Raw genomic sequence first — 13,546 nt, forward strand, 5'->3', positions numbered from 1 at the left:
AATCCTGGAGTTGTACTTGGGCCATACTTCCTCTCATTCTCATTGGACAACCAGTCCATCAGCACATGTCTTTGGCTCTGTTGTCAACTACTGAGCACACCTCCACTGTTGTCACTGCCCTTTCACCCACCCCATCCTTCCCTGTGCTGCAGCCACCATAGTTCTGGAAGTTATTTTCTTCAAACAAATTGAAGAAATGAATGGCATATTTGGGATACGACGGGCAGAATTCCGAAGATGGCCTCCAAGATTCCCATCTCATGGTTTTTCAATCAGACACTACTCTAGGTACTGTTACGAAGGGATTTTGTAGGAGTAATACAAATCCCAAGGTAGCTGAGACCATAAGATACTAAGGGAGTTTTTTCTGGTTGGTGGCAGGAGAGGAAACATGAAAAGGACTTGGCATACCACCACTGATCTGAGGCTGGAGGGGCCATGTGAGGAGACCTCTGAAAGAGTGATCCCCTCCAGATCACCAGCAAGGAAATGGCAACTTCAGACCTACAGCTGCAAGGAACTAGAGTCTGCCAGCCACCTGAATGTTTTTTGAACAGATTCTTCCCTAGAGCCTCCAAATAACAGCCAGTGCAGACGATAACTGGGCTTCCACCTTGTGAAGATAAGAGCTGAGATCCTTGAGAACTTTGTGAGATAAGAGCTGAGAATTTTCCAGAACTGATGGAAGAGATGAATATACTTGTATCTCTAAGCAGGGAACTCTAACAGAGCTCGCCCAAACTCCTGACCTACAAAACTGAGAGAATAAATAGGTGCAGTTGTAAGCAACTAAGTAATTTGTTACACAGCAGTAGAAACTAATACAGAGGGCATATATAAAAATCACCTGTGGCGCACCTGGATGGCTCAGTCAGCTGAGCATCCAGCTCTTAATTTAGGCTCAGGTCATGATCTCACAGTTTCGTGAGTTCAAGCCCCACATCGGGCTCTTGGCTGTCAGTGCGGAATCTGCTTGAGATCCTCTCTCTACACCCTCTCTGTCTCTCTCAAATAAACTTAAAAAATAGATAAAAATCACATGTGAAGGCTGCAGTATTAACACGTGAGAAACACCGTTTTAGTTAATTCTTTGTTTTCTTCCACCAGACTGTTCCCAAACCCATTGCTCTGGAACCGTGTTTTGGCAACAAAGCTGCTGTCCTCTCTGTGTTTGTGAGGCTGCCTCGAGGGCTCGGTGGAATCCCTCCTCCCGGGCAGTCAGGTGCGTATGAAGGCCAGTGACAAACCCGAGAAGTGTGAACTTGGGTGTAGAGGCGACAGTGAACAGTAGGCTCATGCCTACCTCATGTCATTGTAAGGATTCAGCAAGATGATCCCATTGTGCTTGGTGTTCCCTAAACTGTCTTTCCTGAGGTCACGGTTCTTTCCCAGGGATGATCCCAGAGTTCCCTCCCTGCACCAGCTCCCTCAGCCTCTCTGTGGTGTTGATGCTTCCGGCCACACCTTCCCTTGCTGCAGTGTTTTGCTCAGCTCTGTCTCTGCCACCCCTCTCTTGTCTCTTTTTCCCTTACTCAGCCTTGAATGCAGGACGTCCCCCCTCCGTCCATGCGTTCTTCCTCAGTCATCTTACCTACTCTCATGGCTCTCCTCCAAGCTGGACACTCTCAGATTGGTATTTCTAGCATGACTCTTTTTCTTTTGCTTTTTCACTCTGTTTCAAATATAAGGCAGAAATAGCAATTATAACAACTTAAAGGAAGTTTTTAGAAATGTACTCATAATTGTACCATCCAACACCCAACTATGTTCATTGTCCTCTTTCCTTTCCAGCCCTGACCAGCAACTTTGTTGAAATGATTGTATAGATCTAATTTTTTCTTCTTCTTTTTTCATACAACTCATAAACATTTTTACAGATTACTACATAACATTTTACCAGTGTCTTCTATGCAGTTCTATCAAGTATAAATCATAATTTCGATAAATATCCTCTTATCAAACACTGAGATATGGAATACAGTTTTGGAAAAATCGTGGAGTACTTTGGAGGGATGCCTCAGACAATATGCACAATATGTTTTACACAGCTTTTAATTGAAATGATGGGGGTCAGGGTTGCCTTAGCCAAAGAAAGCCTTATGTCTGTGATAAAAGTGTGTCCCAGAATCCTTGCCCAGCCCCTGAGCTCCACAGCCCCCCAACTGTAGCCCTCAAATTCAGAGGCGCCTCCAGCCACGCTTTCAAAATGGTTTCTGGGTCTTCATGAGGAAGGCCTTTAGGCATGATCAGGCCAGGATTTGTCATCTTCATAGGGTAACAGCTTGATTTGCCCTCACCTAGGGATGTGAGTTCAGCTCCTAACTCGGCTTTACCTGTGTTGAGGGTAGAATGACCCATTAACCTGAACTCTGGAGCGTGGTCTCCTGCTGCATCCCAGCTCAGCAGACTTGGCCTGTGCTCCCTAAGAGCAAGGCCCTGACTGCAGTAGGGAAGTGACAGGCTTGTAGTACTGTGGCCTTTTCTGCCCTGCCCTTTGCCTGATAGACCCCATCCTGTTCAACTCCTGATGAAAGCCTGCACACCACCTGAGACCCACCCCAAGTGAGCCCATCCCTGCAACCTCTTCTGTACTCCCAATTTTAGATGGCTCTTCCTCAGGACTCTGAGAGTACCCAGCTCTGCCTTTGCTAGAACAATGTCACTGCTGTGGATTCCCCAAGCGTGCCAGGCACATGCCTCCATTTTATAGGCTCAGTGAAGTGGAGTGACAAGTGGCACTCCCGTGGCTCCTGAGAACCTCAGCAGAGCACTGAGCCTGCACTGGCTTGTTCACATGCACGGGGAACCCAGCTCCCAGTACAGAAAGGAGAATGGAACCACTAGTCCCTAAAGCACAGGTGGTAGAGGTGGTGGGGTGATGAGCCAGGCACTGTTCTAAGATTTTTACGTGGATTCACTCAGTGACTCCTCACACAGGCCCTGTACTGCTGTTGTCCCCATTTTGCAAATGAGAAAACTGAGGCAGTTAAAGAACCTTGCTTATTCCAAAGCCTGGCCCCAGAATGTGTCCTAACCTGTGTCATAGGATAGATACAAAAATAACCAGTGTTGCCTGAGTTATGTGGAATGAATCTGAATTTACTCAAAAAGAGTGCTGCTTTTTCTTGGCACCCTTTTTGGAGGCCAGCAGGAAAAATTTACCACTTAAAGCACGGCTGCAATCTTATTTAAATGCTCCAACTGCCAAGCAGAGTTCTTTGCTTCATTGATCTACTGAACAGCATGCTACATCTTTTGTGTAAAAAGTAGGGAGGGGAGAACAATATGTATTTGTATTTGCATCAGTAAATCCTGAAAGAATATATACAAACTAATGAAAGCAGAGCTCGGATGGAGGGAGGTGGGAGGCACAAAGCGGAAGGAAGACTTTTCCCTATATGCTTTACTTATTTGTTTATTGCACTCCAAGAATGTAAAAAAAAAATTTTTTTTTTAATTATTTTCAAAAACAAAGCAAGCTGCTCCTTAACACGTGTTCACGGTGGGCTCTCCCCAGGTCTCGCAGTGGCCAGCGCCCTGGTGGACATTTCTCAGCAGATGCCGATAGTGTACAAAGAGAAGTCAGGAGCCGTGAGAAACCGGAAGCAGCAGCCCCCTGCGCAACCTGGGACCTGCATTTGAGGCTGGGCCAGGGACTCTCCGTGAGTGAGCGAGCCAGGTGTGGCGTGCCAGCGCCGTCTGCAGGGAGGGGGCAGGCGGGGAGATGCTGTGCGAAGCGGGCCGAAGACTGGAAACCCTCGAAACATCTGACTCCTCTGCATGTTCACAAGCTTTCTTTGCCGGTTTCTCCCATCTGTGCTCCAGCATCTAACCTTTTACTTTTGCATAGGACATCACTGATTTAATTGCAGGTCCAGGGGTGATCCAGTTGTTGCTGGAGGAGGCTGGGGTATAGAGCCAGTGAGGGAGCTGGGAATGACACTCAGGTTCACTTGTGGAAAACTGCTCTTGGGGCCGTCTCAACTTGCAAAAAACAAAAGATGTAGTGTTTACAAGTAGACATTCACCATCCGTCGTTCTTGAACGTGGTCTTTTAAAAATTAGTCAGATGAATGAATTTGTCCTCATCTGAAGCCTGCTATCTTTTTTAAAAGATGTGCTACTTATTCTTGCACGATGTAGGCAAATCTCTCTCTTCCAGGGAGTAGCTTTTTTCTAGTTGAGAATTAACAATGGTCTGGCTCTTTTGAATCATATCAAACTAAGGTAGAAGGGAGCTATTTTAAATGTCAAGGTCAGCAGTGTTACTTAGAATGTAAACTGATGTAGTAGGTAGTTTTCTATAGCAACTTGATTAATTTAGTCTTAATCCATTTGAAATTTTCTCCCTCTGTCTCTCTTTCTCTTCATCTCTCTCTCTCTCTTCCTCTCTCTCTCTCTCTCTCTCTCTCTCTCTCTCTCTCTCTCACACACACACACACACACACACACACACACACACACACACTAAGTGCCTAGACTTTAAATAGATCTAGCAATTGGAAAGTTGGTAAGCCTGTGTTTTTACATAATTGCATTCCTACATTCTTACAAAATTTAAATAGCTACCATTGGCAATCTGCTGTTTTTCTAAAATCTGATTTGCAGCCAGGGAAAGAATTTTCTCACCCCAGGGAACGTTTAACCTAGCAGCAGGGACTGAGAGGAAAGCGGAAGTGACCAAACTGTGAAAGTTCCTGTTTGTGTTGTCATCAAAAGGGGCCCTAAATAAGGTGTGGTTCTCGTGTGCCCCCTGCCCCTCTCCCCAACTCTAGGCCTGATGTTTGCTCCAGCCCTTCTGGCCACTCCTGCCAGGACACCACAGAGGAAGGGACTCGTTCATGTTACACGTCTCCCTTGAACAGAAAAGAGCATGACAGCACTTGGGACCCCTGCACCTAAAAGCAACAGTGTGTTCCTGTAGCCTGCTCAAAGATGGTGGGTCATCCTCAGGCTGCTGGTGGAATCGCATGCCCAAAGCCTGGAGAAGGACCTGGGATTGTTTGCCCGTTCTTCTCCGGGAGAGGCTCAGCCCAGCTCTCCCATCCTCCTTCCCAGACCTGGGTGGTGGCTATGGGCGGGGCAGTGACCACTGTGGATGATGAAAAGCACATGGAGGAAATGGATGAGGAGGAATAACTATGCCAAGTGGAAAGTGACCAAATTTAAGTGGGGTAGGGCAGTCCTGCTCTTCTCCCCAGGCCACTGCCTGGGTGTTGTGTTGTCCCTGTGTATGGTGCTCTGTATTCTGGCATTATGCAGCAGCCTCCCCAGGTCTGTATTCTGCTTCAAAACTTTGGAGTTCTCTGACATTACCCCATAGGGATGGACCTTTAGACGACAAAATGCTCAAGTTTGTGAATTTGGAGAAATTAATACTCAAAAGGGCAAAGACTGCAGCATCTCACCTTTAAATGCAGTGCCTAGAGCAGGAGTGCTGTGTCTTCCCCAGCACCAACCCCTCACCCACGAAGAGCTGCCTGGAAAGATGTTTTCAAGCAAGTCGAACCATAAAACACTGTCTGATGCACAAAACACCTCTACTTTGAGACTTGTCTCTCAAAAAGCTGCTTCTTCACATCATTGGTAAAGAGCAGACAATTCTAGAAAAGACCCCTTCTCTTCCAAGCTTCCCACATCCCTGCTCCACACCACAGCACCCACAGAGCCTGCCACAGAGTGGCACTTTACCCCTATAATTGCCATGAGGCCTCTTGGCCAGAGAGAGGGAAGCCCCTGGAGAGGGACCTCCCATAAGGAAAATCCTTGTTTGTTCGAAGGACCAGTGTTTCTTTGGCCAAAGAAGTCTCTTCCCCATGGGTTTCCAGGCCTTGAAATAACATGTACTGTGTCCCTTAGCCACCTGGATATTTTATTTTTTTCTAGAAGATAGTTTATTTTTTAAAAGGAGCAAGTGATGTTTAATTTTGCTCCAACAGTGGAGAAACAGCTGAATCCACCTGCTTCTCCTTTGCAGTCAAGAGCAAAGAACTTCCTCCAGACTCAGGCCAGAGGAAGGGAGTGGCAGGAGAAAGAGGCAGTCAGCTTAGGAGCCAGTTACCAGGAGGGAATCATCTGGAACTTCAGAGAAATGCCTGCGTGTCACAAGAGAGCCTGTATATAAGTTAAAATTGTCATGAAAACATCGATGTTGCACTTGTACATAATTATACAGTAGTGTCCAGAATGTTCATTCAGAGTGTACATAAAACAAAAAACTATGTTAATGTATTTTTATTAAATGTAACGGTGTCTGAGTTTTACCTAGTATATTTTTGTGCCACATACTGAATATCCAAGTTTGAAGAAGTCCTCTCGTTGGGCCCTGATACATTGATAACAAAGCCAAAAAGGCACCCCCATCATGCCAGTGTGTCCAAACGCATCTGGTACTAATTGGACGACTCTAAAACAGAAATTGTCAGTACACAGAGGAGAAATCGGGCATTGAGCCCATTTAAACAGCATTGTGTGAGGAGACGCAAAGGCAGCAGGAAGGTCGCTGTCACTGTTGTTGGCTCTGCAAGTGCATCATGAATCTTTCTGTTAGCCTCTTGGTGCTGTGCTTGGCCAGCAATGACCCATCTTGTCCTGAGGACTGTTTCTCTTGGTCTCTAAGTTCAAAGACTATATCAGATTTTCCAAAAAGGGGTTTTCCAGGATGTATCTGTTTGGTCTAAAATTTTAATGACCACTTCCCAGAACCATGGTTTCCTATACTGAAAACTGGGGGTGGGAGTAGGGTGGCTAGTTCATTGATAAATAATTCCTGTTCCCTCCTGGAGAATTGCACACCCCCTGGCCTCCTGTCTGCCCCCTACTCCTGCACACACACAGTTTGGGGAGAAGTCTGCACTTCCTGTGAGATCACCTCTAAAAGGTGGGAGGAGTTGTGAGCTAACCTGGAAGAAAAGCAGCCCTGGACAGAAGACTGTCAGCAACAGGAAAATACCAGAACTTGTGTGGGTGAGGCCCAAAGTGCAATATTGCGGACACACCAGGAAGTCTGGGGCGGACGGATGAGAAGACCAGAGCACTATCGGTAGGAAAAAGGCATGTTCCCTTTTCAGTGCATCTCTGTCAACTCAACGGAGTGTATCTGGGGAGAGGGTGGAGACTCACTTCCTTGGGTGCTGGTGTCATTTTTGAGAACACCTTTGATCCTTTAGTTTCTAACATCCATCCACCCATTCAGTGAATATTCACTAAGCACTAACTAACAACCTAAGCTAACACTAGGGCAGTGACCAAGATGGAAAAGAAGCTTTGTGGAATTAACAGCAAAACCCAGCTCAAGCCCCTCATCCCAAGAGACCTCTCCTCGTGGCAGTTCCTGTGAGAATTGGCCACCCTGAGGACAAACCCAGGAAGGCAGGGGTCTGTCCTCAGGCCGTGCACCAGCTCTCAGTCTGAAATGTTTGCCCAATTTACCAAACCAGGAAAATCACCATGATGGCAGGCCCGCCAAGAGACATTTCCCCGGAATCGTTCAAACTCCTAAGCACCCTCACCTGCAGGGAGATGGTTTGAAGTGGAGAGGAAAACTGGCGCCTTCGCTTTCAAAGGCAATAATGGAATCGACTTTCAGTAACTGAAATTTGTGCACAAAACATTCTAAACACTAGTGAAGCCTGTTTTGTTGAACTAATTCTGGCTCTGGAAATGTTTTTGTTTTATAGGTATTTACGGTTATTGTTTTGGGGGGTTTTTTTGTTTTTGTTTTTGTTTTGTTTGTTTGTTTGTTTGGGTTTGGATTCAAGCTTAGTTTGTTAATATGTATAATTTAGCATCTATTGCACTCATGTAAATATGGAGTAAGTATTGTAAACTATTTCATTGCTGGGGACTGTGGGTGTTATACATACATTTAGGACTGCAATTTTTTGGTATTTTTTGTATTGTAAAATAACAGCTAATTTAAGCAGGAACAAGAGAATTAAGGGAGGTCTGTGCATTTTAAACACAAATGTGAAGAACTTGTATATAAACAGAAGTAAATACTATAATACAAACTTCCTTCTGAAATAAAAGTAGATCTGGTAAAAATGTGGTTTTTGCTCTGAGTGTTTAATTTTGAGTTTGTTTTATTTCATTTATTTTTACAGTTTGGTCATTAGAACCTTAAGAAAAGGGAAACAATGTTTAAGATGGTTACCAGTGTTCAGACTGTCTCAGAGGCAGCACTTGGCATTCAGTGAAGGTAAAGGTGTAAAGTCAGCAGGGTGGGCACCTCAGACACCTGTTGGGATGAAGGAGGTACAGAGAGCCCCACACAGCTTGTGAGCAGACTCCCAACATCCCCACTGTAGCCTGTGTTGCCCTTGAAACAGCAATGCTGGGGAGGGAGAATGGTGGGGGGAGCAGCTCTGCCCTGGCACGGGGCGGGTCTTGGGTTGGGCACAGCCCACGCGGAGGCCAGAGCCACCCAGCTGTCCTTGATCTCTCACCTTCTCATTCTCTCGCGGGTTCCTGAATGTTTAGGTTTTCCAAACTGCTAAATCTCAGGTATGCCGACAGGTTGAGGACTCCACAGCCACATTGTTGTCCTCGGTTTGAATTTTTGATGTTCTTTCCATCCACAAAGCTTTGTCTGTGAGTGCGGCTCCTGTGCTTGGGGCAGGGTCAGAACAGTGCACTTCGGCACCCTGGTGTGGAGTGCAGGAGCCCTAGAAGGATGAGATCAGCATGAGGGGAGTTGAGAACATCAGAACGTGGCTCAACATGGTTCACATAGGAGAGGGTGGGTGAGGCACCAGGCCTGGCCAGCCCACCAGAACTTGGGTCTGGGCTGGGGAGGTACATGGTTGGGCTTGTGGCCAATGCCAGGTTGGAGAAGACCTTGAAACTATTCTAGGGGGAGGGCTGTGGGTGCCACCAGCTGCTTAAGACAGGATGGAATCCTGTGAGCGTGTGGTGTTATGGCAGAGGCCATGCTGTGTGTTCACCACACCTGTTAGATTTTGCTATTGGACCCACAGGTTAGGTGGGGGACCATACACTGAGCTGTGGCCAGAGAAATGTTGGAGTAAGTGATGGACACCAGTTCTAAACTTGGTCCATTCAGTGTTCCCACGTCGGACTCCCTAGAGGTCAGGTGCCAAAGATGTTGGAAGGCACGTGGGTCCCTGAGTCACCAAATAGAGGCAAGCCACTTTAAAATGCATAGCTTTGGCTTACGTAGTGGCCAGGTGGCAGGCAAGGAGAGAACAGATGGCAGCAGCACAACAGCCGGGATCCCTGGCAGGTAGTGGGAAAACATCTGGTAAGGCTGTTAAGTTCGACAGCTTGGAAAGCAGTCTGCGTGGCTACTGAGTTTTTAGCTCAGAGGGAAGAAGGTCAAGAAAACCAGAATATGGTATGTGTTGATTAATATTGGCTGCTTCTGGCAAGGCATCACAAGAAAGAGTTGACTTCTAGAATTAGCCAGTTTATAGGCCAAAGGGAAAAGTGTGGAGAATCCTGAAATCCAGGGTCTTGTAGTGTTAGAAAAGCCAACTCATCTTGCTTCTGGTCTCCAAACAGTAAGAGGTGCTCATGATCAAGAGACCCAGTAAACCTTGGCCTCCATGAGTGGGAATCAGGTGGAGGCTGTGGTCTTCCTGCTTGACCCTCAGAACCTCAAGGGCAACATTTTGAGGGTGAGGCATGTGGATAAGGAAGCAAAGATATAAAGCCAACTTGAAAACTACATCCAGGAAAGAACCTGGAAATGTCATCACTGACCCTGGACCTGCCTGGGAAATAAAAATATAGGCTTTTGAGGGATAATTATGTTGCCTAAGAAACCGTTAGCCTGACCCTTACAAATGAAAACAACCAAGCAGCACTGTGACTGTTGAGGAAGCCTTCAATCAGAACTACCTGCAAGCAGATCATTGTAGAAGCTGTGTCTGAGGGCACACACCCAATGCCACCCGAATGTGGCCCCAGGAACAGATAGGAGCTCTTGTCAGGGACTTCTACCACAAGGCAGGGCCCCCAGAGGATTTCAGAATCACTGCACGTCTGCCATCCTCCTTCCTGCGTGAGGGTGTCTTTCCCTGTCCTGCCAGTGTCTGCTCGCCAGACATTGTGTACGGACCAGGGATTCCAGTGAACAAAACAGACCAAAATCCCTGTCCTTGAGTTTACCATGCAGCTGGGGAGACAGATAATGAATACAGTGTCAGACGGTGAGTTCTGTGAAAGTACCAATGGGGTAGGGGGCAGAAAGTACAGGGGGCCAGGTGCTCCTTTACATAAGAGAGGCAAGGGAAGGTCATTCTGACAGGTTAACAGCTGAGCAGAGAGCTGAATGAAGGAGGGAGCTGGCACCTGGATGTTTGGGACAAGGGCATTCAGAAATAGAGGGGGGCAGTGGGTGCAGAGGCCTAGAGGGAGAGCAGGCCTGCTGGGTCTGTGCTGTTCTGAGGCTGCCGGAGCAGTTAAAACAAAGCGGGCTACCCTAGCCGTGGCAGGAGCTGGGCCTGGCCGGGGCCTGTGGGGCACGGTTCTCAACTGGCACAAGACATTTGGGAAACAGGTGGGGGTGATTCTGGCTATCGCATTGCAGGGGGAGGCGCTGCTGTGATTTCGTGGGTGAGCCTGAAGGTGGCCATCCTGTGACACGTGGGATGGCCCCACCCGGGCCAAGAACTGACCCACCTCCCACTCTGTGTTTAAATGTCTTGCTCGATATTTGTGGAGATGAGGAAATCTGTTCCTAATTATTTTAGTGTAGACGTCAACCCTGTTGCAACCACAAGGATTCGAGAGCTGGTTTGATACAGTCTCGTTTTCCCGGAAATCAAACTATTGGGTAAAATCAAGGGAAGACCAAACCTTGTTTTCTTCAAAACTTTACCCAGAACCGGCCATCATTCTGGAAAGTTCTGTCAGCAGTGGCAGCATCACTCTTGGTATCTGAGTCCCCAGCCCCACCTACACATGTGTAGGCTGCATGTGAACAGACACACCCTGCAGCCCTCTGTTACTAGGTGTGTGACGCCTGACAAGAATCCCCTCCTATCCTGTGTCGCCAACACGGGAAAAGGACCAGACCAGGTGACCTGTCGGTTGTGTGGAGCGTAGTTGCTCTGTCTCCTTTCACGGGCATGCCAGGCTCCCTGGCAAGTTGCTGTCCAGTTGGGGGGATGTCTCCTGGAGCCTCACGTGGCCCCTGTCCTGCTTCTCTTGAAGTCTCACCTGTGTCCCCACTTCCTGTAAAAACGAGCAGCTGCTGTGAGTTTGGCCCTGCCTGACTCGACTGGAGTGGGGGATGCGCGGGGAGGGTGGAGGTGAGCAGCATGCAGTTTCCACATCAACCCTGCACCTAGACAACAGGCTCCAAGCCAGACTGCGCATTCATGAGCCGTGAAGTTTCCACCAATAAATCCACGGATGCTCCTAGCACCTGCCTTTCTGCCTGACCCCACCCCGCACCCCCAGCCACCTGCCAGCTAGAAGCTCAGCGTTGACAACGGCTAGCAGAGGCCCAGTCACAGGGATAAGGCCAGGGCCAGGACCGTAGTGTCCCCAAGTGCACATGAAAGAGTGACAGCAAGCAGGCTACCTGGAAGGACATGGAGGCCAACACTCAGATATGGACCAACAAGGCAGGACCTGTTCCTGGTCATGGGGCGGGGCACAGCTGGACTCAGCCTTGAGGCATTTGGCCAGACTTTTTCAGGTAGAAGTGACAAAAACTGAACTCGGACAACTCTTGGTTTCCTGGGACCACTGTAACAAATTCCCCAACTTGGGTGGCTTCAAATGGAAATTTTATTCTCAATTCTGGAGGCCAAAAGTCTGAAATCACAGAGTTGGTGGGGCTCTGCTCCTTCCAGAAGTTCCATGGGAGAACCCATTCTGGTGGACACCAACACTCCTTGGCTTGTGGCCACATCACTCCCATATCTGTCTTTACATTGTCCTCTCTTCCATGTGTATCCAGTCTCCCCCGCCTCTCTTGTAAGGATGCATTTACGACCCACTCTGATAATCCCAGGTAAGCACCTTCTGTCCAGATTCTTAATCACATCTTTTGCTATATTAGGTAACTTTCACTCTTTAGCCTGCATCTAAGGTAACGTTCACAGGTTCCAGGGCTTAGGATGCAGACATATCTTTGGAGCCACCATTCAGCCCCTTACAGCAACAAAACCCTTGGAAAGTCTACTGGCCCAGGGGTGGCAAGATGGTGACCTTTGTAAGCCACAGCGCCTGGTCCCCTCCTCTTGGCTTCTCTTTTCAGAGCTGCCTGGGTCCGTGCGCCAAATGGCTTCAAGCCTCCCACAAGGGAATCTTCACTCTGAGGAAGAACAGACAGCCAGGCAGCAGGAACCCCGTGACCTTCCATTTTCCCACTGCACCCAGTTAGGAAGCCTCTTTTCCAAAGCACATTGTCTGATGTTAAAGCGGCTCCATTTGCTTAAAGGCTGTGCCTGAGTTGGGGAGAAGTACCGAAGGAAGACCGCCAGCTTCCGTGGAACAGTGCCACTGTTTGCAACGAGGTTCTGCTCTTTTTTATCTACCCAGTCTTCCAAAAGGTGTGTGTGCCTGTATTTTACTCTAATTGTCTGAGTGAAAAAAATGAAGTGATAGGGGCACCTGGCTGGTCTAGTCAGGCGAGCATGTGACTCTCAATCTCGGGGTTGTGAGTTCGAGCCCCATATGCAGTGTAGAGATTACTTTTATCTTTAAAGGATTTTTTTTTTAGTGTTTTGTTTATTTTTGAGAGAGAGAGACAGAGTATGAGCAGGGGAGGGGCAGAGAGAGAGACACACAGAATCTGAAGCAGGCTCCAGGCTCTGCGCTGTCAGCCCAGAGCCCGACGTGGGGGCTCGAACTCATGAACCAGGAGTTCATGACCGGAGTCGAAGTCGGACGCTTACCAACTGAGCCACCCAGGCGCCCCAAGATTACTTACATTTTTAAAAACTTAACAAAAATGAAGTGACACAGTTTAACACACACTCACATACAGCCAGTCATTTAGCAGATATTTAATCCTCCATTTGGATCACCATATGCAGTCTTGGTGAATAGACTGCTCTGCCTCAGCTCCGAGCACACACAAACACCCCGTCTCTCCCCAGCCCACATACAGGTGCGCGTTCCCATGCAGGTGAAGATGGTCGAGAACATTCCTTCTTCGTAAACAGGGTGGACTCTGAGCTTCACTCTGCCCAACACTCCTCCTTCCCCGCCCCCACCCCCCCCCACCCCCCCGCCTTAGAGAACTGTGCTTCCCATTTCATGTGGTCTTTGTGGGCTGATGTCACTCCCCAGCCACTGGAAGGGGCTTATAACCCACACTGGGCCCACCAAGGTCCTGCCTGGCTCAGCCCATGAATGATGGGTAAAAGAGGTACCTATCTCTGCTGAGATTCCTAAAAGGAGAGACTAGATCTGCAGCTGCTGATGGCATTCTTACCCACCCTGCAGTGAGAGCCTGCCTGACTACAAAGGGAAGCTATGCACAGACCAACAAGTGCACCATCACTTGAAACCCTGGAGACAGCTGTGCCTGATGCCCAGATTGCTCAGGTATATACCCAAGCAGGTT

At 48.1% G+C, this 13,546-nt stretch overlaps 1 protein-coding gene across 4 annotated transcripts in view; it reads left to right on the plus strand.

Annotated features, from left to right (window-relative positions):
• Window positions 1-8,061, plus strand: part of ATRN (attractin) — a 160,533-nt gene extending 152,472 nt beyond the window's left edge. Inside the window, exons 28-30 of one of the 4 annotated variants that reach the window (XM_045445175.1) lie at window positions 1,108-1,217; window positions 1,375-1,380; window positions 3,518-8,061. In XM_045445175.1, coding sequence (XP_045301131.1) covers window positions 1,108-1,217; window positions 1,375-1,380; window positions 3,518-3,866 — 465 coding nt within the window. In that variant the 3' untranslated portion in view covers window positions 3,867-8,061. Of the gene's footprint in view, window positions 1-1,107; window positions 1,223-1,374; window positions 1,381-3,517 lie in introns of all 4 variants that reach the window. The other 3 variants (XM_045445172.1, XM_045445173.1, XM_045445171.1) reach the window with 3 other exon arrangements.
• Window positions 8,062-13,546: the final 5,485 nt, after the last annotated feature.

The sequence above is a fragment of the Leopardus geoffroyi genome, chromosome A3 (assembly GCF_018350155.1).
Source record: "Leopardus geoffroyi isolate Oge1 chromosome A3, O.geoffroyi_Oge1_pat1.0, whole genome shotgun sequence".
Taxonomy (NCBI): domain Eukaryota; kingdom Metazoa; phylum Chordata; class Mammalia; order Carnivora; family Felidae; genus Leopardus; species Leopardus geoffroyi.